This window comes from Filobasidium floriforme (assembly GCF_021052385.1).
Source record: "Filobasidium floriforme strain CBS 6241 chromosome Unknown HD553scaffold_15, whole genome shotgun sequence".
Lineage (NCBI taxonomy): Eukaryota > Fungi > Basidiomycota > Tremellomycetes > Filobasidiales > Filobasidiaceae > Filobasidium > Filobasidium floriforme.
The window spans coordinates 857,899-883,859 of NW_025763636.1; the positions used below are offsets into that span (position 1 = coordinate 857,899).

Below are 25,961 nucleotides of genomic sequence, written 5' to 3' on the forward strand. Positions count from 1 at the left end.
GCATACTGGATCAAGAACGCCGATAGTGAACTTGATTAAAACTCCTTCGCCTGTACCATAGGCATAAGGTAGCAAGACGAATGTGTGAAAGGAGCACACAGTCATCGGAAGCATCTTTGAGCAGTGCGCCGTGACGGAACGTTCGACGAAACACCGCATATATGGCCAGCGTGGACGGCCTCTCAGGTTGTACCAAGTCCTCTTACTTTAGTAGTTCGTTTGCCAGATCAATCAATATCGATAAGGGACGAGCGTCGTACACGATGGATTGGTGGCTGACCGATCCAAGCTTTTCTGGTGAAGTTGGCGCCTTCCCTGCTACAGCCTCGTCTTCACTGGCCTTCCACTATTCACAGCCGACTGCTTTCCCGGTGGGTAGTGGCAATTTGCATAGAGGAGAATTGCCAGTGACTGAAACTTGTGAAACGGAACTGTACAATTGTGAGGACATTAACCCTGTTCAAGCCCTCATGACAATGTCCAACTCACGACAAGATATCTCTCAATCTCTGTTCATGCTGCAGGGATACCACTAGATCTCAGTCACTGGGTCACTGAAACCTCGCTGGGCATCCCCATCGATGGATCTTTAGCGTCTACTCTGAACAGCGCTCCTGAACCGCATCAATCACACCAGACTGTTCAAGGGGCCAGCCATCTGATGATACCAAGAGAGTCTGACAAACCCACAACCTCGGTCAAATTGAGCAAGTTGGGATTGGAAATCCCTGCTGGTATCTCTGATGACATCCTAGTCAGACTCAAACGCTTAGATGGCGGTCTTGATGGTCGAAGTGTGAGAAGAATAAAAGAGGTCCTGCTGCTTTGTGATTTCTGGGAGGAGAAACTAGAATTCTTGGAGCGTTTGGGAAGGGTCTGGTACGGGCTGTTACAAAGCCCTAAGAATCGTGACTCAAACGGCGAGTGCATATGGAGATCAGGCTTCAGTTGGGGGGGAAACGCGTGGTGGGTCCATAGGTGCACTCACTGTCGGAGAGTCGCCAATGTCCAGAAGAAGATAGGACGCCAACTGTGTCTCACTTGCAACAAGCGTCGAAAGGACAGGGCCAAGCAAGAAACCATGAGCTTACTCCGCGCAAATACTGCTAGTCACAAACCAAGAGAGCCCTTTGATTCGTGACCACAGGTAATGCCATGTAAAACCGTATATTACGAAAATATTGTGATCATAATTCCCAGCTGGTTACTTACGTGTAACTCGTAACTGTCATAAGATCCCACAAAGCAAGTCAATACAGATGTCTTCAAGTCGAGTAGATATTCCTTCCAAAGATTTATCTGTGCCGCTAATTGCTTAGTTCAGTCTCAACGAAAGTGTCGGCACGGTCATCATGTATCATAGGTCGTAGCCATGCCATATGTCGATCGCAGCATAGGTAGGGCTGCTAGGGTAGACTTACTTATTCCATTGCAATACCCCAGCGAAGCTTTTCTCAAGGCAGCTGTTCACATTCAAACGTGAAAAGGCATCACGCTAGCGCGGACCGCATCTCTGTTTCAGGCATGAAACTCGCGTGACGATCCAGCTCTTTTCCAGTGTGCAACTCACTCTCGCTCTCCACGCCTCTGGCCACCACCGGGGGGGAGGGGGGGGGGGGGGGTTCGAGAGTATGGAGAGGACAAAGGATCCCACTCGTTGATCACAGCCACGCAACATATATGATTACGTTTTAAGTCGTCATCATTATTATTGAAAGCAACGATGATGAGCTGCCCTGCAGCAACGGTGTCCCCTAGTCCGTGGGCGATGCGATTATCATTTTCGTGCGTAATGTGCATATACAACTAGTGCAGCACTACACAAGAGTGCGGATCTGCGTCAGCGCTGGATCTTCCCCAATCCAGCATCTTGATAAGCCATGCCAGCAATCACCCTGCCCAATGGTCGACCGTCCTTTCATGGTGGCCTGCGTGACAGGTTCAAGTCTATACATCGATTGCATTGCGTTATTTTTTTATCAGGCAGGACAGCAGGGAGAGGACTATCAAACAGCGTGAAAGGAACACAACGGAGGCCCTTCTCATGACGTGCTTCATGACCAGGTGTATCGGCAGACCGACACATATATAGCGACGTGAATCGCTTGAGAACGATGGAGGCGAAGTATATTCATCTCATTCGCTCGAAACATCCAAACGGATTTCGAAGAGATCTCACCTTCTCAACAGGCACCGCGACAAAGAAACAATGGACCCATATCAACCCGATGGAAGCTATTATCGTGAGGGCAAGGTGTATCCTTCAGAATCTCGTTCGAGCCTATTTCTGACCTGCAAGAGTTGATTTTAGTTCCCCCGAGCGGGAACAACCCATACGACCAACAGGAGGCAACAACTGGATCTGCGTATGGCAATGCAAAGACTGGTGGTCAGTTCTACCGTAAGGATGTTTCCATCTTCAGTGTGTGATCACGATGGCTCAGCTTACGACATCCTTTCGCTCGGATAAACATGCTTTCTTCGTTCCCATTCCATAGCCGCGGCGCCTGACGCCTCCGAATTCACGTTTGGAAGTGGCCCCAATACCGTTCCTCCCGCAAGTTACTCCTCTCAATGGGTTCCTTCGGACAACCAAGCGTTCAACCCCAATGATGCAGAAGCCTTGGCCCCAGTCACGCCTTTGATTGAGTTCAAAGGCTTGGGGTTCGTAATCTCGGCTGATTACCCCGATAGCATACGGATGCTCGGGGAAATGGAAAACGACCTTGACAAGCCAAGCTTGGAACTGATTCGAGGGATACTGCCCCAATGCGACGGAATGGCGTGGAAGTATGGCAGTACCTGGCACGCACGGCTAGCATTCTTGACCGGCTTGCTAGAAGTCCGCAAGGCGTTGACAGACGAAGGTAGTGCCAAGGCAGAGTACGCTTTTTGCGTAGGGGTGAAGTATTGGGTGTACCGGTGCGAGATTTGTTCGAGAGTTAGGAGAATCCTAACCAGAAATACCGGAAGCAAACGTTGCGTTACTTGTAACCAACCGAAAGAAGCAAGGAGGAAAAGGAACTAGAGGAGGACGGCATGAATATAGGCAGATTCCGTCTTGTATCATGGAAACTTGCGATATTAGGAAACCAGATTGTTATACGTACAAGGCGAGGCGATGTAGGGATCAAAAAGTTGTATGGATTCTAGCCAGATTCATGCTCTCAATTTATGGAGCCGACGTACGACGCTGTCCACTGAGAGGATAAGGAATACCAAATATGATGCGGCCGAGGCTTGTCTTGTCTGCCTGGCTCATCTTGTCGATTTGTGCAGTTCTGAGGTTATACTAAGAACATAGAAGCGAGTTTGGTTGAAAGCGAAAAATTTCCTTAGCCTAGTTGATCGGAGCGTTTCTTGCGATCTGAAGGTACTTTGCTAATTCGCGGTTCGTGCCGCATATTGTCACTGTGAATTCACGAGGAATCGGTTATAAGGCTCGCCATGCAAATGAATCATATCCTGATACGACTTTGCCCCTCTTGTGCGCGACCTTTTCAATAAATTTTCTATTACGCTGGGTAGCGATTGGAGAGGTTGCGTTACATGGCGCGCGGCGGTATCAACATGAAACGCGGGCTTCTCATCACCCGAACGAAGGCTGAGATAGAGGTGATGGACCACACAGGGAATCGAGTCTTTGGCTGACTTTCAAAGGAGCGCGACCGCAAAGTCCTCCCATAATGTTTGCACAACACGTTGATGACTAGCAAAGATTATGTATATATGAGAACTCGGATCGCTCAGCAGCAAGAACTCGAGGCACCGTTTCTCTGCGAGGTGTCCAATCTCGATTATCAAAATGACGACTTCAAACGTGCGCGGACCCAGTGACACCGAACTGACTCAGCGGAAACTCATTCCTCTAAACAGGCCTTTTGTGTATACGCCACTTATGATTGATGTCCTATTCCAGTTCTCGATAGCGATTGTTCTGTGGGGGCCTCAGTAACCGATACGACGCTTCTAGACTCGGCGTATGATCCGTCTTTAGTTTTGCCGGTAGGCCTCTCCGAGCTTCACTGGCCATCACAGATAGGCAATTCGCTGCAGAACTCGGCTGCACCAAGTCACGGCCGTAAGTTTGACTCTGTTTGAGTATGTTTGATAGGAGGCGTTCCCGATCGAATGAACAACCCCTTGGCCTGGTCAGTCGCAGAACCCAGCAGGAAGACCACGCGCCTCGTTCCACTTCGAAGATTGGACTTCAGTCTTCCTGTCGGAACGTCCGAACACGTGAGGATAGCACTGCAAGGGCTCGAGGACGCCAATCTTGATCCTCAAAGCTTACGTGTGATCGCCGAAGAGCGGAAACACTATGCGTCTCTCGACACTTACATACAAATGTTGGTAGAATTGCAGGCTATTCGCCTGCGGCTTTCGGCAGGCTCTCAGAAGGGCGCAAAACACGAATACGTGTGTGAAGGGAGGAGGCTCTGGGTATATCGATGCCCTATGCCCAATTGTCATTTAGTCAGGAAGATTCGGAAAAGGGAGGGTCATGCGTATTGCGAGTGGTGCAATAAGCGCAGACTCTGCGAAAAGGTCGCCTTGGAGCTGTCTAGTACTCGAGATGAGGAGAGCGCCTGTTCAACCGGGAGCGTTTCTCGTTCTATATCCAATCCGTAAGTCATGGATAGGTTCTTGAATTCTTGATTGACATTATTTGACTGATCTTCGTTGAGCTCATACTTCTTCACGGAAAACTCCCTGCCGGAACCAAGGGCCCAGGGCAAGAAAAGGGAAGGGCTTACTTGCGACCGTGATAGTCGGGCGTGGCTGAAGGAGAACAACTTGAATCGCAACGACAGCGGCCTGATCGAACAAGTGAACAGCGCTTTGCACGATGGGCTAAACAGGTTCACGTACGGCGACGCCAGTGGGTACTGCCTACCCTGTCCAAACGGAAAGGCACATATTTTGCTACGGATGGAGCTCGGAGAGGCAAATCAGTCCTGCGTCTCTTGCGCCTACAACGACAGTCGACGCACCAGATCCAAGGTCGACCATTCCTAGCGGACAAATGAGTAATGCCGCAGATAAGAGACCGATCGCATGTATAAGGCATCCTCATCCATATCCTATACAGCATAGCTCTTCTTCATACGAGCGCATTGTTTCATCTCGAGCGGAGTAGAATTGTATGGGCACAATTATCGAGTAATCTTAAGCTTACAGGTGCTGTAAGTTCGGGAACACTCGGGATCACCCACACAGACTCACGTTCCACAACGCCACCTATGGTGACCGTCAGCGGCTCCCGTAAGTCACGGGACATGTCTTTTAGAGCTTGATCTCATCATGTTTTCAGATCGATTTCATGTGCTGCTGTGAAACAAGTTGCCGCTAGGCCGAGCTGAAGTCGCAGCGAGATGTAGCTGATTCGATATGCTCTGACCACAGCGACATCAGGGCTATGAACAGGATTCGTCAAGCGAATCTGAAGATCGTTACATATGCGGTCGAACGGGACCCTGATGGGTTCATGGACAAGATGGCCGAGCACTGTCTAGGTGATGACGTCTAACGGCTCTGTCTTTTCGATCATATTCCGCGCCGCAAGGCCTGGCTCGGTTTTCATGATGTCTCCCCTACTGTCTCTACCTCTATCTTTTCGTTTGTTTAGCTGTATTCTGGCTCTGCATCATGATGTCTGCAGTTGGGTTTTATGCTTTTGTAATAGCTTCATCATATCCATAGTGTCTTTATATGTGTATCGCAATGTCTACCGCACTTTCTTTTTGTCGTTGTTTATCGTATTCTAGGTCGTAATTTCTGTGGGTTGGAAAAAATCGATCCGTCCGCTACCCCCGCTTCCAACGCCCGTGGCATCCGGAACCAAGAACAAACCGTTCAAGATCATTTACTGTACGACGCGTTGCACAACGTGCTTTTGACAGTCATTTATATTTATTGCCAGCGGCGCAAAAGCACAATCGCCTCTTCGTGTGATGTCTCACGTCATACGGGTCTACTGTATGCTATTATAATATCGAAGTCCCGTCAAGGGACCCGTCCTCGTACACTCGCGCCTATGCTCGCCCGCTACAATACTTGGTCGTGAACTGAAGACTACTTGTTCCCGCACATATCCGGTGCTCGCTCGGTCTGATCCTCCTTTTTGGGCAAGAGTTCGGCTTCGAGCGCTCCTAAGCAGGGTGCGATGAATCTGTTCAATAGAAAGCGAGTTCACATCAGGACCACAAAAGCAAAGCCGACCTTCCAACCCGGTACCGAGACTCACATGACCCCCGTCCAAGCTTTTATCAACGTCATCCCCCCTACGTACATCCAGAGCGCGACCACCGTACAGCTCAGTACCGTACCTATCACTTTAAAAGCCATGGAATCCAGTTCGGTGCCGAATTGGGTGGTGCAGACGGCAAAGACGCCGATGGGGAAGGTGAACCCCCACCAGCCCATGTTGAAGCCGACTTTTTCTCTGCGCATCAGGTCCAGGACGGAGGAGGTGGCAAGGATTAGCCAGACTAGGCCGAACCCCCAGATCACCAAGGCCAGGCTGCGGCGTAAGCGCAAACACCATTTTAGCAGCGGGTTTTGCGAATGGTCACTGGGATGGACTCTGAAGCTTACGGGATGGAACAAGCGTAGATGGCACTCCCGAACAGCCTGACCTCTTCCGCGGAATAGAGGCTCGTACCTTCCGACTGCATACACAGGGACCGTACGACCGAGCTGAGTCGAAGGATGGCGAATCCGCCTTGCCCACAAGGACCCAGGGGGAGGTAGGTGGACACGATCAGGGCGTTGGGAGGGATCTGGAGTCAAGCACGGGCAGAAATGGGTCGGATGGAAGATATGTCAGCTTTCGAGTTACTGCTTGTCTTGGTCGCAGGAAAATATCTTGAGAGGCAGGAAACACACCTTGTAAACAGCCAACCGATGGAAATACATCCCCATAATCAAAACCGCCGGCATAAACCCCATCCCCAACAAGATATAGGACACGACCACCGTCAACCTCGCGTGCCCAGCAGAGAGGTATGGGGCGACGATGGCTCCTGAGGCAGAGGCGACGATGGTAGAGACGGAAGGTTGAAGCCAGACGCCTGTTACTGAGGAGACGGAGTGGTCGTGCCGGGTGAACCTGTAGGGCGATTCCAAATTCCGGGGAAGGGGAGGGGAAGAGAGGGGGATTGTGGTGAGGATTTAGTTGAGGCTTAATTCGTTTCCAGATTGCCGGGTATTGTGGCCCGGGGGACTCACATAACAAACGGAACCCCAACCCCAATAACCGCCGCAACCACCCCATCAACCCACCAAAGCACCCAAGCTAGCGTCACCCACTTTGCACCGAAAGCGGGTATGCAGGCGAAGACGACCATGTTGACGATAGTAGCGAAGCCCATAGGGAGGGTCCCGAGGAAGAGCGATTGGGTAGGGTGGAGGAGCATGCGGGGGAAGACTATTGGGTAGAGTATGTACCGAAGGCTGTGGGGTTGTTTTGAGCGGGTTGGGGTGCGAGTTTGATGGCGTAAAGCGTATGAGCGGGTCAGTACAGGAACTCGGCGGGATGTTTAGGGACACCAAGAAGAAAAAGTATTGGTTCGCAAAGGCTCACCAAGAGATCCCAAAGAAGACCACGAACAACAAGACGTTCAAGCAGAAGATGACCACCCCGATAATCTTCAACCCGGGGAACTGGAAGGGCAGGTTATAGAGGAGGATGGAGACGATCCCTGTGCCCATGTTGACGGAGAACCAAGAAGGGGTGAAGTTGAGGATCCGGCGACGCCATTCTCTGGAGAATATCTTGGATGGTGGGGCGGGGGCTGGGACTGGGTTGGGAGGTGGGGTTGGGGCTGGATTAGGAGGTGGGCTTGTAGGTGTTGCTGTGGAGGACATCTTGAATGGGACGTCGAATATCGACTTCAAACCGGGAATTGATAGATCTCCTTCAACAGATTGATCGATGACCGCCGCGCAAGGATTATCGATCGACTCCTATTTCTATTAAACGTTGATCGCTGTTATTTTCTCTTTCCAAGTCGCCGTTCAGGACCATAATGAACATCCCGATAAATCTTGCTATGCTTTATATTGCCGGACCGATCTCGCCGCCCACAATTCTTGAACATCATCGCCACCCTTGGTAATTTCGTTCGGAATAGTTTGTCGAGGTTCAAGTCCCGATGATGCGATCGACCATGTTTTCGGTTCCGAATTCTCGCTCTCAGCGCGGGGGGCCCCGAGCGCGAGAAAGAAGCCGAGATGACGGGATGAAGCCGGATTCCGAATATGCTCGAGGGTGTTGGACCGGTAAGGTCTGAATGCAAGATCGCCATCGAGACTGGGAGATGTACGAGCCGTATCGGGTAGAGCTTGATCGAGTAAACCACAGTGTGTCCTTGTGGATAGTCAATGCAACGCGCCTATATCGAGCGATTTCGATGGTCGCGCTCAACGTCGATCCGCAACGCTATTTGATGGCCGCGATAGAATGTACTTATACAAAGATCGACCCTAATGATTGCCTTGAGGGCGCCTCAGTCAGACTGAGAAAATATTCCATCTGCTGAGATGATACATCGAGCGAACGGCTATATGGACTCGATCGGGTTTCAAAGTCTCAGAAAGAGCGACGCGTCTCAGCAAATCTCCACCTGGACCTCCACTCGTTCCTCCAGTACTATTTCTCTTTCTCTCCGCCGTATTCAAACCAGCCTTCTCCGAACCGTCGTCACCTGTTGCACTGTTCAGACCGGCTGCAAGGACGTTGCTCTTGGTTCTTCCGATCTGGGTGGACACTTGAAAGAGCTGAAGTGGGGTAGACGAAGTCGAGATGGGGTCGGTTCGAAGTGCTGAATCCTGAGACAGACTTTTGAGGTTACGCATTGTAGCGGTATATCTGATGCAGTAAGGTCTGCGTGAGGGCGGAAGACCTCAACGTTCTATCTTGACTTGCCAGCACAATCTCACCTGCGCTAACCCTCTATGGATTTCTTCGTACGCAACCTCGCATTGAGCTGTACTCCAGCTGAACCTCACGAACTCTTCGAGCTACCCTGCAATCCCGCCGACCGCCATCGCGATCAAAGTTCTCTCGATCAGGGTTGGAGAAGTCGTCAACAAGCCGCATCTTCGTTGGGATTGAGAACACTCACCATAGCTCGTGACTCCCGGCGGGCCGCTATAGGGATAAGCGTAGCCCAGAGCGCATTGTCGCGTGTCGCGCCAACATCCAGGTCTTGAACGACGCTTCTGTAGCACACCTCACTCAAGGTAGTCTTGTAGCCGCCTGTGTGAACATCTCAGCCGAGCTCTTGCTCCACTCGGTCTGGACAGGAAAGACGACATTGATCGAGGCCGAAGTGGAAGGCGCACGTTGAACAGAATCGAGATCGAACAAGACTCCACTCCTGCTTCAACAGATTGAAAGCGCAGTCATTTACCCAGCTCCTTGCGTTTTCCTTCTGGCGTTCGAGCCTGAAAAAAAGGCGCCGGAATCGACATTAGTATGCTTGACGCCATTCAAAGTTAGCTACAACCGATAGGACCTACTAGTTTTCAGTGACCTGAAATCGTTGAGCACTCAATTCGTGGACTGCGAAGGTCGATATTAGATAGACGGGCGATACTGTAGAGGTCACGATACAGTGCAGACGCGCGTTTCAGGTCGTCATCGCGCCCGGCCTTACGCACATCATTATCGATTTGGTACTGTAGGGCTTGTCTCACTCGCATTGAAAACCCAAGAGAGCTGAATCTTTGACTATGCATCTGTTGGATATCGAGTTGATCACCGCTGTATAGTTTGCATGAAGATGTAATTACAAGGTGATCTATCAAAAGGGGATTGAAAAGGGCCAGTATATATATTGTTCAGGACAATAGGAGTTGGCGGCGAAGCAAGCGAGCGAGCGAGATGAAACACAGGGGTCAAAGGCGAGAAGAGTGGATCCGCTGTTGCTCCGCGTGACTATTGTTGTGGAACAATAGGCGCGCAAGAGACAATGGATTTTGACAGCATCATCATCACATGGATTTCTTCTAGCTCGGAAACACAAGCCTACAAGATCAATTCTCAGGCTTCTTTTCATCCAGACCTTCTTTCTTGTTTACCGCAGGAAAGTCAGGCTCACGCTCTTTTGCGTGCATAGGTCGCATGACCTTCTCGCCGAGTTCTCGAAATCCCTTGATGATGGCTTTGGCCTCAGGATCTTGTGAGACGGTTCGATTGGAAGTGCCGTCTTCACCGGTAGAAGAGGTAGACTGGGGGATCTCATTGCTGCCGATGGAATCGGGTCGAGTGGATTGAGTGGATCTGGTGATTGAGGACATGGTGAAAGCTTTCAAGACGAGACAGTGTTCGGATAGGTTCGCGTTGTTTTGAGCCTGGCCGTCTTTGCGAGACTAGAACATACGCTGTTACGGATAGATTGTCGGGCTGCTTTTATGCACGATCAGGTCGTCGAGGAAGCAGGAACAAGGAGCACCAAGAAGACACTGTTCTGGCAGAGTCAACGCCGCAAATCTCAGCGCTTGAAAGGAGGCCGAAGAAGCTCGGCTTTGACGGTCCTGGAGCAGGGTCTCCTTTGTTAGATAATCAAGCTAGATCGGTATGACCCACTCGAATGATCCGGCTCGATTCCAGTAAAGTCTGTCTAAAGAAAGGAAGGATTGCGTCTCGCGCTTGGTCTTTAGCGAAACGTGGTGAGGGTAGCGGGGCGACGTAAGCGATATCGTCCTGCGACTGAATGCACCTCGAGAAAGAGGAATACGACTTGCAGGAGATAGCACCAGGATCTCTAGGAATGTAGAGCGGAGTCTAGTCCATCGGATCGAGAAGCGCACGCCATACAGGATCGCCGCCGGCGAGAGAAACTCAACGATCTCGAAGAAGCGAACACGCTGACTTTCAATAATGTGAGTCTTTCGACAACGCGAACCCTTGGTACTCCCGGCCGAGGAGGTTCTCGGTCCGAAAGTATGCCATGTGGAATGTAACGGTTACAAGATGAAGAAATCAAAATCGAGATAAAAGATGAAAACGCAAGGACTTTTGAGAATACGACGTCCACCTTGTCAAGTCGGTGTGGAAGCCGAGGTCGATCGCCTGCCAACGACAACTGCGAGCAAGACTTCCCAACTCCAACTCCACTCCGGTTTCTTCAATGACGGTGACGACCCGGCTAGGTCGCAGTCAAGGTCTGGACCATCCATAGATGTCCTCCTTCCAGCTTTGATGGCGGAAGCACAGAGCCAGTCATTGGTTCAACAAAGGGAAGATATTAGACGAAGATTCATGTTATGTTCGCGGGAGGAGAATGTTCGTCGTCCAGAGCTCGAAATTGAAGGGTTTCGAAATCGTAGACCCTGTTAATCGTCGGCCGGGGTCGTGTGGCTGGGGCCGCCCTCGATTCTGGCAGATCATTTCATGTCGTTGTTTGGCAATGTCGTCGTCGTCGTCGTCGTCGTCGGACTCGAACCCGAAAATCAGTCCGGCCTCCATGGTGACCGTCGAGGTTTCGAGCTGTTTGGTTGCGTTTGGTTGCGTTGGGTGAGGTAGAGCTGGTGGTGACTCGGAGGACGAGGAGCTTGCTTGGGATCGTGTAAGAATGCTCATGTAATGAGATGGGGAGGTCAAGTCCACAAGTCCAGGAGGTGTACTGTAGCGACATACAGTACAATATGTCAATCCGACTGTAAGGCAAAACCGGATTGAGCACATTGCACACCACCAGATCAGATCCCACGAGATGAGATGCTTTGTATGTAAGTGTTTAACAACGTATACAGTATACAGTGAGGCCCAGCGATCGGCTTGCGCTTGCGGGGCTTCGAGGTAATACTGTAAGGTCGTCGAAGGAGCTTGAAGAGGGCGTTTGAGAATGAGGGGAGGGGGGGTTCTTGATTGAGAGAGTCTTGCATATAGGAGGCGAAATTCTTTATGTAGAGCTATGGTTCCCTTCCCTCTAACCGTACCTCTGGATGCTTTATCACTTCGGGAAGAGATATAGAGTATGCTAGGCGGCGCGTCTGGACCTTCTGGCGCGTTTCTGCTTACGATTACTGTTTTAACTGGATTCCACGAGAATGAATGCAGAACAAGACGTTGGCACTGCGCCTGGAATATGCTGGCGCTTTGGCCGTGCTACTACGATCTGGGAGTCGTCTTAACCCACTTCTTTTGCCTCGGTCACTGATCGTTCTCGTCCTTGATGATGGTACGCTTCCCGGCCGTGTACCGCAATCGGACCCGCCCAGGCATGACACCTAAGGAATCTCTCAGTCCGCTAACTCGGTCTCAAACAAGCCAACTTTGATTCCCAAGTATATCGTGGTAATCGTGATTCTTGCCTGGATGCATCTGGCAACATGCAACACGAACTACCAAACACCAAACCTTCAACCTTTTTGCCCCAGGGCCGGTCGAAGCTTTACGCGCGTGCGCGTGTTGGTCGACTGCTTTCGGAAGGAAATCGCTCTCTCGGACCGATGACGTCGATGACGACGGACCTTCCAGCTTGTAACCAGGCCATCAGCTAAAGCTATACGTCTTGCACACCAGCTTTGACTGCTAGTATACCCTCTCTTGTAGCTCTTGATGTCTGTGCATTTACCAGTCTTACAAATCCCTGGGAAAGTCTAGCAGGAGGCACCTAATAGAATCGCCGGCCCAATCCGCCCGTACGCAAGCACGCACGTCGCTCTCCTCCGCTTCGCTCGTGGCTGGTCGATAGACCGAAAGCTCACCCTCTCGACCTAACAACCTCTGACTCTTGCTACTACTACCGTTTGAACGATAAACACCTCGACCTCGACCTTGGCCCTTTTGATCAACTCTAGTCGCTAGTCGTACTCCTCAGACGGAACCTATAATCATAAAGTAACAGCATCAACAAGCAACGAGAACGAGTGGAACCCCAGGATCAGGATGTCGTTCGACAAGACCGTCAAGAACGCGTGTAAACCCAAGAAGGATGTCCCGAAAGCCAAGGTCCGTTCCGTTCACCCCTACTCCTATCTACCTCTTCGGTTCTTCTTCTTGTATTGTTATATGCTTATCTCGTTCTTGCTCTCATTCTTCATCCTGGTTCTGGTCTTCCTCTATCTTGTCGGGATGTTCTCCTCGTCACCCTCCCCGTCGTCGTCCTTCGCATCGGACTACTCAAACCACTCCATCATCCACCACACTCCACATCACCTCACACCACACTACACTCCACAAACCACACAACCACGCCACACTGTGCACTATACACGGAAAATGGAATGAGGATACAGTACCTAGACCCGATCATCCAAGCGACCCATACGACGGACGGGGCGATGATCGATATCTGCAAGAGCTTGGGGAGTTGTTTGAGGGAGCCTAAGAATATCGTCAGTCCCGACCCGATTTTTCTTGTTCGAAGTGGATTACCCTTTTGGATCGCTGTACTCGACTTGATACGGCTGGACGGGACGGTTGTTGGGCGGGACGAGATGATGAGATTGAGACGAGATGAGACGATAAGAGAGATGGGTATCGCTGACATCCAAACTACCTCTCTTTCTTTCTCTGTCCTTTCTCACCTCTTTCCTCTCCTTCGTCCTCTCCTCTCCTCTCCTCTCTCCCCCTATTCTCTTCTCCTCTCTGCCTCTCGCTCCAACACGACAAAAACAGGTGATCCTAAAAGCCCTCATAGTCCTCCACTCGATGATCCGCCAAGGAGCGACCGATAACGTCCTAGGTTTCCTCTCAGGGCCTTCAGGGCAGGATATTTTGAGGATAAAAGATAGTGTGGGGGGAGGGAGTTGGGAAGGATACTCGGCGACAAAGACTCTTCAGACGTACGCCATCTACCTCGAAGCGCGGATTGTGGCCTATAAGAACTTGAGGCATGATCCGATCAGGGTTCAGAGTGAGAATAATAGTAATCGGATCAGCATGGCCGGAGGCACAGGAGGCGGAGGTGGTGGAGGTGGAAGTGCGGGAGGCAAGGCGAGGAAGTTGAACAGCTTGACGGTGGATAAAGGGCTTTTGAGGGAGGTGAGGGAGGTACAGAAGATCGTCGGGTGTTTGATCCAGTGTAGGGTGAGTTTCGGGGGCGCGTCTTTCTATTGTGCTTAGGTGATGGTGTGACGGGCATACCGAGCTGACAACTTGCAATCCGGCGGCTTTTTCCCTGGCTTTTTCAGTTCTTCGATGATGACCTGGAAGACCCGTGCAGCAACTTGGCTTGTAGGATGATCGTCAAGGATCTGCTCGTACTCACCCAGGCGGTCAACGAGGGCGTGGTCAACCTGCTCGGTAAGCCCCCCCCCTGCTCATCTCCCCATCTCTCCGCCCGGACAAGAACAAAGGTCTATAGCAAACGTTGTGCTGACCTTCATTCTGGCTGTACGCGCGTAGAACATTACTTTGAGATGGTCAAGACGGACGCTCAGGAAGCGTTGTCGATCTACAAGGCGTTTGTCAAGCAGAACGACAAGGTGGTCGATTACCTCAATACGGCACGGCGGTTGAAGAACGTTTTGGATATCCCGGTTCCGAACCTCAAACACGTGAGTGTCAGCTTTTGACGTCTCACTTGATACGGCTTGCAAAAGGGGATTTGGCGTGTGGCGTTGGAAACGCTAAATGAATGGCATTTTGTTTGTTTGCGGTGTGTTCGAGCAGGCCCCGGTCTCCTTGGTCCGAGCGCTGGAGGAATATCTGCATGACCCGGATTTCGAGCAGAACAGGTTGGAGTATAGGCAAAATATGGGGGCGGCCGATGTCCCGACTACAACGAGGGCTCGTAAGTCGGCTGCATTCGATTTTGTCATTCTATCTCTTCGTTGACATGTGTCCGCTCGGCTATAGCCTCGGTATCGCCAGCACCCCCAGCATCAAAACCGGCACAATCGTCATCGCAACCCGCTGCTTCGTCTTCATCGACTCTCGCCCCGCCCGTCTCGACGTCCTCGACCTCGACCTCGGCACCCGCACCGACCGCTCAGCGTCAGGTGAACAGGACGATACAAGACTTTTTGAGCAGTATCGAGGAGGAGCAAAAGCAGCAGCAGCAGCAGCAAGGACCCGGGGGAATGGGCGGGATGGGTGGTAACAAGTGAGTCATAAGGAACTCGGAATGCAGACTAAGACTAGAGAGACTGACTTCGAGGTCTCGATAGCTTTATGACTCAGATGGGGATGGGTAACCCGTACGGACAGCCACAGCAACCGATGGCGAACCCGTTCCGGCAGTCCATGTTCCCGCAGGCGACCGGTTTCAATCCGATGCAAGCACAGGCGACAGGGTTTCCCGGTCAACAACCTTTCCAGCAGCCCAACATGCAGATGATGCCTCAGCAGACCGGGTTCATTCAGCCTCAAACGATGGAGGTCTTGCAGCCACCTCAACAGAACGCTTTCATTCAACCGCAGCAGACCGGATTCGGACAGGCGTCGCCTTTTGCACAACCTCAACAGACTGGGTTCGGCCAGGCGCCCTTCGCACAGCCTGCACCGCTGCAACCGCAGGCTACCGGCTTCAACCCGTTCAGGCAATCGATGATTATGCCCCAAAATACTGGATTGCCCTTCCGAAGTCCGTCGTCGGAGAACGCCTTTACCTCGCTTCCCCGGTCGACGTCAGCGCCATTGAATTCCGTTTCATCGCCCGACCCTAAACCTCTGACGGCACAGGCAACGGGTACCAACAACCCCTTTGCCTTGCCTTCGGACCGTTTGCCCAAGAAGCAGGCCCCGGCAGGACCTTCGCTCTTCGAACTCGCTATGCACAAGTCGATGTCGAACAACATGCAGCAACAGCAGACGGGTCAACCATCAGGCCAGGCCAGCGGAGCGCCGGCACCCATGGTGCCCCAAGCGACTGGGTTTGCTGGAAGCTCGATCGTGCCGTTCTCGAGCAGGATGGATAACTCGTCACTGGGACAGTCGGCCGAAACGAATGCGCAGTCTTCCGGCGCCACCCCTGGCGCGAACAACGCGGCCTCGACGGGTGGAAACGGCAACAGCTTCATGTCGGATCTCGCTTCTGCTTTCGCCTTGACAAGCACCAACGACACGTCCAAGCCATCGGGCGATAACAACAGCACCTTCCCCGGTGCTTTCGGCTCGAGCGGATTGATGAACCAGCCAACGGGGGCGACCAATTCGTCGAGCAACAACCTGTTTGGACAGACGACGGGGACGACTGCGATCAGCTCGCCTCCACCGGCGACACCGACATCGACAGCCGGGTTCCTTCAACCGCAAGCGACCGGTTTCGCGGGCAGCTCGATCAAGCCGTTCAAGCCGTCGTCCAACTTTGGATCGACACTGGTCACCGACATGCCCTCGTCGACGAATCAGACCGGGTTGGGAGGTCTGCCAAGCCAGTCGACGGGGGCTAGTCCTAGCTCGCCGTTTGGAGCTGGCTTTGGGTCGGGGATGGGCCAGAACCAGACGGGTAATACGAATGCCGGCGGTATGAAACCGCAAGCGACGGGGTACAACCCGTTCGGCGCGTCCACCAACACGGGCAATGCGGGGATGAACAGCAACAGCAACAATAACGACCTGATGTCAATCTTTGGCGGCGGGTCAAGTCAACCGCAACAATCACAACAACATCAAGCGGGATCACCCTTCGGCCAACCGTTCGGTAATGCCAACGGGCAGACTGGCGCTCAGACCAACAATACCAATTGGATGACGTCCTTCTGATCGATCCACATGGGATCAACCCCTCCGCGCGTCTCATACCTCAGCAACGTTGTAACCCTCGACACCCTCTTCGCACCTTCGATCTCGTCCTCATGTCCACCCTCACCCTCGTCTCGTTCCGTTTCGCCTGTTTGTTGTCTCGGTAAATGTCATCGCCCGTGGTAGAGGAAAAAAGAAGACGGACCTGGACTGATCAGGTCTTTGTCGTTTTGTTCGTCATTGTGCTCGTCTTGTATGCCTGGAAGGAGATCAAAATCTGGAGGATGGAATTATAATGATATATGCCTTGCTCGCTTGCTACAGAAGTTCAAGATTTAATTACAATGTATCTTACATGTGCACTGGGGAGTGCGGTACAGTACTATGTTGCGAGGTTCGCCTCCTTCCCCCCTCCGACAGCCTCCTACATGCACCAGCTAGCTGGTAAGTTTCTTCAAAAGTCATTCGCTGAATGAACGATCCGCTCGTCAATTTCTCAGTGCTTGATGACGTTGCCCTGCGTGACGGCCTAAAGTCTATCGAGCGGGATCGTCCGGATAATAAGAACGCCGGAGGTGCCGGAATTTCTTCAGTGATATCAGCGTTAGGACCTCTGTGGATATTGTGACGCCATGACCACATCCAGGTATCGATCAGCTTCAGCTTCACAGAGAAGGAAGGGATTGTGGTGGAAGAAGAACGACGGACAAGACCAGAAGGAGAAGGAATAGGAGAGATGAGGGGGCGGTTGAAGGGACTGACCTTTCTTGACGTGTTCCCCCAAGGCGAGTTGTTTCTCGATCGCCGTTGGATCAGTTAGGCTTGCGTTCTCTGTCGACGTGATCCCAGACGTATTGATGGCCCATCATACAACATCAGCTCCGTAGTTCTTTATATAGATATGCTGTAGACGGAAGGAGAGAGGGAAGGGCTCACTCTCGTACGCCCCGCGAAGACGTTTGGCGAACCATTGTGGATCGGGACTGACGTGATGAGACTATGAGCTTGAGCTGGAGGCTGAAACTTGCTGTCTGGCACTGTGGAGAAGAAAATTTCACTGACTAGTCTCTACCTAGACGATGCAGCTATAATGGTTTTTGAAAGAGGAAGAGAGTATCAGCGATCGCGATATAATGCCAAGCTGATTCCCAGTACGCGATTGACCTCTTTGTATAGCTTGATGGCTCGGAGCCGTTGACTGAGCTGGACTGGGGCCGTCATCTCACGTCGATGGTTTGTATAGCTGTAGTCAATGTCTAGCAACGAGAAGGTGGCTTTGTGTGGTGAGGACGATCGATATCGAGATAGGCAGATATGGTCGAGGATTGAACAAGGAGATCGCACAACCACGTTCGGCTAAGGCCGAGGGTAACCTTATACTGAAGTACAGCCCGTCCAGAACACAAACCCTGCACTCGCCAGTATCCATTGAAATTAGGGCTCTGAAGGTGCAATACAGGACACCGGAGAGATATGAACGATGACATGATCTGGGATCACTGGCTTATGATTGAGTCATGCTGAAAAACTGAGGGACACAGTGCTTAAGTACAAAGCATATGGATGGCTTGAGGTGCTTCTGCCAGGACAAACACTTGTGCTCACAGCAATCCCGTCAGGATTGTTGATGCCTGCTTACCAAGAGTTTTAGGTACTGGCTGTAAGTTTATGGTACTGTTTTCTGGATGGCCCTCAGCTCATCATGTCCTTATCGTGTTTCACCTACCGTATTGCTATGGACAGCAGCAAACGAGTAAGACAGAATGTGTTACCCGGTCTTCGGCAAGATCAGGCTGGAAGACTTCTGCAACTGGGAGCATCCAGCCGACGAGGCTGTCAGCTGGGTCAAACTCCGAGCCACGATGCTATATCAGATTTTGCAACGGAAATTGGGAAACACCGTCGAACAATTACCGATGACTAACCGAGGAAGACATCCACTGAGAGGTAGTGTCGGACATATCATTCACCACAAGAACATGTCGGTAGGCTGGACGACGTCTAACGGCTCCGGTACTGTGATTATGTCGTGCAAAATTTTCTGATAGAGCATGGTGCTTATAATTATCGAGACGAATGCATCTGCATACAACTCTGGACTGACTTGATACAACCGATATCAACTATATACAACTGATTTGTTTGCCGTAATATTCTTAAAACCCATGATGACCGCAATCCGATGACAGTAATTCCCTCAATGCATAGTTCAAATTCAGCCCGCCCGATCTTCGCGAGAGTCTTCCCTGTCGATACTTCTCACATCGCACGCCGTCGTCCCGGCTGACCATCTTGTACCCCTGCTAGTAGTCGTCTCGAGCTTTTCCTCCTGGCGTTGCTGGGCCTCCGAGCTGTTTTCTTCGTTGTCTCCCCTCGAACGGTCGGAACCTCCTCGTTAGCGCAAGCAAGAGCATCCTCGAAATCCGAGACCTCTTCCACATCCTCTTCCTCCTCTTGCCACTGTCCTAGCGTCTCACCGTACGCCTTCAATCGGTATTGTCTCTCCAAACCCTCATAGTACCCATCCATAGTCGGCAGCCTGGCGTCGAAATCGACTGGCCAACCTGCGACTCCCCGAAAGGCTGATCCTAAGAAGGTCCTGTACGCAGAGTACAGCCCATCTACCTCGAGGCAGACGGATTTCTCGTCCCAATATTGTCTCTCCATCACGCAAAGCCGGACGTAGGATTGCATCATGGCGGTGTAGGCGACATGGACGTGTTCGATTTCGGGGACGAACCGCCATCCGCCCAGACCCGTGGCGTGTGGTAACGGATATTGATATGGTGGCGTTTCGTGCATGGCGCGGTACATCCGAGCGAATTGCGTGTAGGCCGTGTCGTAAGCCTGTACAGCGTCAGCCAACTCCAGACGATGTCTCGGAGTCAACATTGCTCGAGATCGTTGGCCCGCTGTCCAGTCGATCTCCGCGGAACATCGTCGACGAGGGACCCGACTCTGGTCTTGTTTTCCTGGCTTCCTTCCCGCCGACGTTTGCTTCGACCCCTCAGCGCCGGTATCGGTCTTCTCCAATCGCCCGTACAAAGCTATGTACACCTGAGACTCTTCCCCTTCTTCCTGTAGATTTGAGCTCCGCATGAAGTCTACCCCTCGATCGTCCTCGTAAGACATCCTCGAGCGTACTTCAACATCATTGGGTTCGTCATCGGACCATCCGGACTTGAACATCCTCAAGCTCGTTTGTGTTCATTGAGCGATGGACGCCAAGGGTAGCACTGGCGGAAAGGCGATTGAAGGGGATGAACCGGGTTCGCTGTTCGCCGGTGCGGCGCGATCAACTTTCGGGTGAATTGGAGGGGATAAGCGGCGTGGGAGGGCTGGACTATATAGGCAGCACTACGACACACGCTGTGACGTGTCGATGGACGTTGATGACAGCGAATGATGCGATATGAGCAAAGAAGAAATGTTGCGACCAATAGCGAGCACCCCCTCGACTCACAGGAAGCCCCTGATTTCTCTTCCCCCGAAACCCTTTGTACCAATGAATGTCGCTGGATTACACAGCAATGAGACGATTTTTGACGCTCAGAGCGGCGTGCTTGCGCGCCATCGCTCGTGTTGAAACGGAGAATCACACAAAGGAGGCGATGGTCGAGAGGGGCGGGATCCCTCGGGTCGTTCGGACCGGATCGATGGTATAGGACACACCTTGAGAAGGCTGTCAATGTTGGGAAGCTCGTCGAACTGGAAGCGATGGGCGGTTGGAAGGTAGTGCCATCTCACCAGAACTTCCGGGATCCCGTTGATGGCGAGATAGGCGTTAAACGTCTACAGCCGTGATGATGCGGACTCCGAGAAAAGGAGGAGGCCCATCTGCATTGCACATGCTGGCGTTGCGTCACATTTTCTCGCTTGACGAATTCGGCTGCAGCGTGTATTGATTCAAGAACGTTCGAATACCGTATTCGATGACATGCCGAACGAAGTGCTTCATCACTGCGATCGCTTCGGCTAGCACAATCCCGGCCGCGGTATTCATAGTGAGAAGCAGAATGCTGTCTGGTGATGTTACATGATAGCGGGGTTCCGAGTACAGCGTCCTGTGAAATTCCATTCCTGGTGCTTATGCCTGCCCTGACCAAGAGTGGCCGTTGATAGGCGGGCCAGACGCGCTTGATCTTCCGTTCTGAGATCTAGAGCCTGACGATTGTGAAAATTCCGGGCCCATGGGAGACGATGTGACAGCTGCAGGGGGTTTCTTCTTGCGCGGTTTCTGTCGACCTTCACGTTTCGCTTGTAGTCTTGCGAGCTTCAAACCGCATCTTTTGTGATTGAAGTGAGTTGATCAGCGACGCCGTGATGTGGACAAAGAAACCGTTGACTCACGCATTGCATAGATTCTTGATCCCGTTTTCCGATTTGCGCCACTCCGGGCTGCGGGGGAATCAGAGTAAGCATCAATGTCTGACAGCCATAAATATGCTTTTGCCTACCTTTCCTTCGTTGCGCACTGTATACAGCACTCGATACCATCGGGAGGTGGAACGGCGGGCCTAAGCGGTTCCTTTTCTACCGCCGCCACTGCGGCCGCCTTTTTCCTGTTATCATTCTCTTGCTGCTCGCTCAGCGTCGCGTTGCCACGCATCAGAACTGGCTGGGGATATTCGATCCCGATCGAAGAAGCAGTCTGGTCTCCAGGGTAAGGCGGCTTGCCGATCGTACTCATGGGCATGATGGGCTGCGGATACGGCATATACTGCTCATCGAAATCGACACCGTTGATCATATTTCCATCTTCCATTTCGTATGGTTTACGTTTGATACCGCGCGGATCAATCGGATATTGATCATGCGTTGGTAACGTCTCGACCCGGGGCGAAGGCGGTCGAATAAGAGGTATGGGCTGTGGCGCCCAATCGGACAGGTCTGCAGGGTAGACAGGCTGCTTGGACCCAATACTCGGCAGCTCCATTTGCTGCAAAGTGTTGGACTGACTGTAGCCAATGGGTATGGACCCTGAATACGGTTGGGAAGGGTAAAAGTTTTGGTCTGGATAGCCGTAACCCGTGATGGGCTGACCTGTGTAGCTGTCCGGAGCGAAAGAAACTGGAGGAAGCGTGGGCGGCGGTGGCGAACGAGCCGATGGAGGCTTGACGGTTTGCGTGGTCGAGGGCGACAAGATAGGTAAGCCCAGATTGTCACTTGGTCCCAAGATGGATGGGGTCGATGCGATTCGGTCCAGGGGATCGACCGGTAACTGGTGAGACGGCATCGGCGAAGGACCGCTCGCAAAGGTTGCCAACTGGGGCGGTCCTTGGACGAGAGGCATAGGGAGAGGCACACTGCCGTCTGGCGGCCAAACATTAGGAATCCATGGAATCTGGTCCTGTGGTCGGCTACCGGGTGCAACGATCTGGGGTGCGGCTCCGACAGGTGCCTCACCTAGAGGCGAGATCGAGACCGTCTGAAAACACGCAAACGTGATCTTGCCATAAGGTATGAAAACGCTCTCGATCTTACGCCAGACACCTTCGTTGGTGAGCAGATGACCACCTTGGAACCGCTGCGTGCAGCTCGTCTTGCCAAAGGTTCCCCAAGCGTCCGGTTGACCCGTCTTGTTCTCGAGCTCGACGTGCTTCATAAGTTCGGCATAGTCTTGAGCCCAGTAGCGGCCGTCCATCCGAGGCACCAACTCGCTCCGCCTCCTGCCGAACATGTCGAGTTCGTCTTCGTCCACCTCGTCATCGTCAGCAGGTGATGCCCATGCTTCGCCACCGAGCAGCTTGATGACCTTGTCGTCCATCTCGACCTCGAATTTCTTTCGTATCCGCGGCGGAGGCCAGGCAAAGATGACCGTGTCTGGCCTCACGTTTGACTCTTCGGTTGCGTGAATTAGGAAGACGCGCTCGGGCGGTGGGGCCGGAGCGACGATCGGCTTGACAGGCAAAGCCTTGCTAACGTCGTTCCACATGTATTCGACGTCCTGGAACGCGGCCGATATGTTGAGCTACACTGTTTCGACGATCGAGAAGACTACCCGTACTCACCTCGTCTGTGAAGCCGGGCGTCCCGCAGTAGTTCGACCACTCTTGATGCCGCAATTTGGGATCGTTGTCCATCTCCTTGTCCTTGTCCTTGATGGCGTGGAAGAAGGCCAGGATAAGTCCATCACATGCCTGCGAGCCGTCGTCGAGCAGATATCAGTATTGCAAGATCGAGTCCATATGGGGCGTCGAGGTGATATACTAACCCAATGTAAACTTAGGTCCAAGATCAGGTACTCGTCGTCCTCGACAAACTTGTAAGCGTCCGAAGGGATATCTTCGTCTTCTGGTGGACAGCCGAGGATCGTCCTGATTCTTGACAATCTTGCGAAACGAACCCTGAGCCCGCGAACGTAGCGTCAGCGTGTGGGTGCCTCTAACCAGAGAGGAGATATCACTGAAACCCACCTTGTAACGCTTCCTTCCAGGTTATTCACTCGGGTTGACGAATACAAATCTCTCCGAGCCTCTGTACATCCAAGTTCCCAGGTCCAGAAAAATCATATTTCAGATCAGCAAACCCGCCCAATCCTCCCATCGAGCGAAACCTCGAATCAAGACGTACGTTCCCTCTCCTCCGGATGTATAAACTCTATAACCCCCCTGCCTAACATGCTCATACTCTGCATCCTCATATGCACGCTCAACACCGGATCTAGGTGTACGAAATCTAGTTCGAAACGTTTCCTCTTCCTCCCAACCGGGTTCGTTGTGGTCGTCGTCGTTGTTGTTGCTCCATGCCCATGCCCGTGTGTGTTTCCGTTGGAGGTAGAGTTTGGAATGGGGTTGGAGTTGGAATTCGGAGTGAGTTCGTGTGAAGGTAACCCCGAGCGGGTAGAGGTATACGGGGAAGAAGCGGAAGAAGGTGTAGAGCCCGAGGCGGTTTGGGGGATCTCGCACTCCGATAAAGGGTAACGTGGTTTCAACATCGCCCAGTCTAACGAAGGTCCCGAAGGTTCCGAAGGTGAAAAGAAAATGCGATGCAAGGAGAGATTTGGGTTGGAGTCAATTTGAGGCAATTAGCAAGAGGAAAAGACGAGAAAAGACGTACAACACCTCACACCCCCCACTCTCGGCACGTCCACCCCAGCTCCTAATCCGCTCCCACGGCTACCCGAGCTGGCCACGCTGACGACGCTCCCACCTCGACTCTGAACCCGACCGCGTTTCTGACCACCTCCGGAGGAGGATTGTGGAAGATCTTGGCTTTGCGCAGGGACGTAGACTTGAGGGGAGATCGACGTTTGAGCAGGGTTTTGGGCTTGAGAAGACTGAGGAGGCTGGGGGTAGGGATGAGCCTGGGAATGTGGGTGGGGGTGTGATCGAGCTCGAGGAGCTAGCCCGGTTCCATTCGACGTATTCAGTCCAGGACCAGGAACATGACCGGGACCGGGGCCAGAGAGGGGGACGCCGGACGGTTCTAGCGGTACGTAATTCGACGTGGACGACGAGCTGCCATGGGTGTTGCCGTTGAGGTTCGGGTCTACTGGGTAGGACGACCTTGAACTCGGCCCTGATACCAGATCTGACTGGGATTGAACTTGAAATTGAGGGTTGATGGTAGACCCGGGAAAAGGAATCGTGTTCCGCCCATCCAAATACTCCGAACCTGTACCCCTACTCGAGTTCCCTTGAACCTGAGATCCTAGTCCCGGTCCCGGTCCCGGTCCTAGTCCGGAACTCGGTATGCCGGAGCCAGGATATCCCTGTACACCGTATTGTTGCTGCTGTTGTTGAACTCCTGAGTATTGAGACTGAGACGGGTAAGGATACTGGTCGTACTCGTACCCCGGTTGATAGTTCGCGTTCGCGTTCGGGTTGACAGGGTAGGACATCGGTATCGACGAAGGTCCTGGAGGTGGGGGTGGGGGTGATCGAGAGGAAGATAAAGGTAGACCTGATACTCCCAAGGTCGAGTTGTTGTTCGAGCCCATCATTTCTGGAAGTGGGAGGAGAGATGTTGCTCCTGGTGCGCCGTGCGTTTGATCTTGAGGTTGAACGTGACCGATCGGATTTGTTGCTGGTACGCCAAGAGATAGAGGTAAACCTGTGGGTCTCATCCTGCTCCAGATGTGTAGACTGCTTCTAGATCTCGGACGTGTGATGGTCTGGCGACGTTAACGTCCTGAGAGCTGGAGCACGTCGAGGTCGACCCAGGGATCGAGGTGCCTTTGGGTGTTGTCGCTCCTGCACGTCAACTGCCGTCGATCCTCCTCAACCGGATGTAGAACAAAAAAACGTCGTGACTAGTGGGATTGATCCAGAACAGATTCCACTTGAGGCATGCGAGACCTAGGTTATCAACGAGCTATCACAGAGTAGCCAGGGTGCTTGCAGTAGCAGTACATCGGATGTCGGTGGTCGGTCGGTCTCTTGGTCTCGTGCGCGATCGAGCTTCGGCTCCGAGAGACTCGGCTACCATACAACTACCGATTTCACTTCGTCCACGACGACGACGTCATACACGATTGCTACGACTTTCACGGCCTACCTGTGTTGCATGTGTTGACAAACAGCCGAGGCCAAGTGAGCTTGTATAAGCCTCTTACAAAGTTACAACGAATCAAAATGATACGAAATCGACGGTCGATCTGAAATCCTGCGCGACCCCTTGATCTGACTGTAATCCAGGAACAAACGGTCGAGTAGTGTCCCCCGATCACATCACGGGTGATTTCGAGCTGACCATATCCCAACCTCTTGCGTATTTACAACGTCTTGTAGCTCCTGTTAGCAGCTACTCCGGGATGTTTCTTCTCCTGGAAGAACGAGTGTGTATCGGTTCGGAAGGGTATCAGGATCGACACGTTACACACAGCAAGCAGCAACAACAAGGATGCCGGCGCGTTCTGACGTCCTCGTGCAAGGACCACATATAAAACCTCTTTTTTCACACCTGTTGATAAATTCGGGCACCCGTACACCCTTGATGATGATTGTATGTAGTTGAAGATACCTTCCGGTTGAATTCACACTGAAGCGAAGTGAGAAGAAAAGGTAAGATGGACATCGATCCTGATCGATTCGACACCTATCCCTGGCGCGCGTGAAAGATTGACAATCGCTCGGGTTCACAATTTTTCTCTGCCTTACTAAGCTAAGAGACGCGCCCACGCCCGTTCGCGCGAATGTTTGAGCGAATGTTTGAGCGATCGAGCAGAAGGTACTCTGTTCTTAACTCGGTCACACATCACATCACACGCATTACTAATTGATAATTAGCCGTCTAGTGTATAGTATTAATCAATTGAGTAAGTGATTAGTACCTTACTAACTCATTACTTTGTTTAGTAAGTAATTACTAGCTTATT

General features: G+C 52.2%; 7 protein-coding genes across 7 annotated transcripts; 3 read left to right on the forward strand and 4 right to left on the reverse strand.

The window, feature by feature from the left end:
- Positions 1-263: 263 nt before the first annotated feature.
- HD553DRAFT_325019 (uncharacterized protein) lies at positions 264-1,141 on the forward strand (the record flags this gene model as incomplete). Its single annotated transcript, XM_046181553.1, has 2 exons — positions 264-441; positions 525-1,141. 2 exons carry the CDS (start codon positions 264-266, stop codon positions 1,139-1,141), a joined length of 795 nt encoding a protein of 264 aa, XP_046035571.1.
- A 1,068-nt stretch (positions 1,142-2,209) lies between these two features.
- On the forward strand, positions 2,210-5,657 carry HD553DRAFT_358161 (uncharacterized protein; the record flags this gene model as incomplete). The annotated part of the gene is made up of 11 exons (XM_046183903.1): positions 2,210-2,243; positions 2,312-2,422; positions 2,499-2,664; positions 2,695-2,902; positions 3,529-3,615; positions 3,754-3,820; positions 3,920-4,081; positions 4,115-4,628; positions 4,689-4,882; positions 5,182-5,265; positions 5,382-5,657. The coding sequence occupies 11 exons, from the start codon at positions 2,210-2,212 to the stop codon at positions 5,528-5,530; spliced, it is 1,776 nt and encodes a 591-aa protein (XP_046035572.1). The 3' UTR covers positions 5,531-5,657.
- A 236-nt stretch (positions 5,658-5,893) lies between these two features.
- Positions 5,894-10,305, reverse strand: HD553DRAFT_336120 (voltage-dependent anion channel-domain-containing protein; the record flags this gene model as incomplete). The annotated part of the gene is made up of 14 exons (XM_046182223.1): positions 5,894-6,172; positions 6,248-6,523; positions 6,598-6,782; positions 6,889-7,111; positions 7,231-7,455; positions 7,586-7,968; positions 8,074-8,345; positions 8,628-8,872; positions 9,013-9,029; positions 9,129-9,262; positions 9,349-9,383; positions 9,417-9,505; positions 9,667-9,806; positions 10,107-10,305. 14 exons carry the CDS (start codon positions 10,303-10,305, stop codon positions 6,076-6,078), a joined length of 2,520 nt encoding a protein of 839 aa, XP_046035573.1. The 3' UTR covers positions 5,894-6,075.
- Positions 10,306-12,565: 2,260 nt separating this feature from the next.
- On the forward strand, positions 12,566-16,935 carry HD553DRAFT_314224 (ANTH-domain-containing protein). Its single transcript, XM_046180328.1, has 9 exons — positions 12,566-12,666; positions 12,814-12,964; positions 13,252-13,350; positions 13,634-14,044; positions 14,149-14,260; positions 14,363-14,514; positions 14,630-14,750; positions 14,816-15,062; positions 15,127-16,935. The coding sequence occupies exons 2-9, from the start codon at positions 12,902-12,904 to the stop codon at positions 16,661-16,663; spliced, it is 2,742 nt and encodes a 913-aa protein (XP_046035574.1). The 5' UTR covers positions 12,566-12,666; positions 12,814-12,901; the 3' UTR covers positions 16,664-16,935.
- On the reverse strand, positions 16,936-17,944 carry HD553DRAFT_314225 (uncharacterized protein). The gene is made up of 5 exons (XM_046180329.1): positions 17,807-17,944; positions 17,705-17,727; positions 17,579-17,625; positions 17,405-17,473; positions 16,936-17,255 (listed from the first exon to the last, which is right to left on the reverse strand). Exons 1-5 carry the CDS (start codon positions 17,861-17,863, stop codon positions 17,179-17,181), a joined length of 273 nt encoding a protein of 90 aa, XP_046035575.1. The 5' UTR covers positions 17,864-17,944; the 3' UTR covers positions 16,936-17,178.
- Positions 17,945-18,794: 850 nt separating this feature from the next.
- Positions 18,795-20,011, reverse strand: HD553DRAFT_66731 (uncharacterized protein). The gene has a single exon (XM_046184398.1). It carries the CDS (start codon positions 19,829-19,831, stop codon positions 18,902-18,904), a length of 930 nt encoding a protein of 309 aa, XP_046035576.1. The 5' UTR covers positions 19,832-20,011; the 3' UTR covers positions 18,795-18,901.
- A 718-nt stretch (positions 20,012-20,729) lies between these two features.
- Positions 20,730-23,579, reverse strand: HD553DRAFT_274072 (uncharacterized protein; the record flags this gene model as incomplete). Its single annotated transcript, XM_046177849.1, has 9 exons — positions 20,730-20,928; positions 20,993-21,040; positions 21,100-21,470; positions 22,038-22,298; positions 22,416-22,589; positions 22,654-22,782; positions 22,857-22,989; positions 23,059-23,119; positions 23,216-23,579. 9 exons carry the CDS (start codon positions 23,577-23,579, stop codon positions 20,730-20,732), a joined length of 1,740 nt encoding a protein of 579 aa, XP_046035577.1.
- Between the last annotated feature and the right edge of the window lie 2,382 nt (positions 23,580-25,961).

Excerpts from the sequence above, each read along its gene's own strand:
- HD553DRAFT_314225 (XM_046180329.1), bottom strand. The coding sequence starts at position 17,863 with ATGACGGCCCCAGTCCAGCTCAGTCAACGGCTCCGAGCCATCAAGCTA. Across the intron at positions 17,728-17,806 it reads CCATCAAGCTATACAAAGAG|CTGCATCGTCTAGGTAGAGA; the intron begins GTCAATCGCGTA and ends AAACCATTATAG. Across the intron at positions 17,256-17,404 it reads GGGGGAACACGTCAAGAAAG|AGGTCCTAACGCTGATATCA; the intron begins GTCAGTCCCTTC and ends CAATATCCACAG.
- HD553DRAFT_66731 (XM_046184398.1), bottom strand. The coding sequence starts at position 19,831 with ATGTTCAAGTCCGGATGGTCCGATGACGAACCCAATGATGTTGAAGTA.
- HD553DRAFT_314224 (XM_046180328.1), top strand. The coding sequence starts at position 12,902 with ATGTCGTTCGACAAGACCGTCAAGAACGCGTGTAAACCCAAGAAGGAT. Across the intron at positions 14,515-14,629 it reads CGGTTCCGAACCTCAAACAC|GCCCCGGTCTCCTTGGTCCG; the intron begins GTGAGTGTCAGC and ends GTGTTCGAGCAG. Across the intron at positions 14,751-14,815 it reads CCCGACTACAACGAGGGCTC|CCTCGGTATCGCCAGCACCC; the intron begins GTAAGTCGGCTG and ends GCTCGGCTATAG.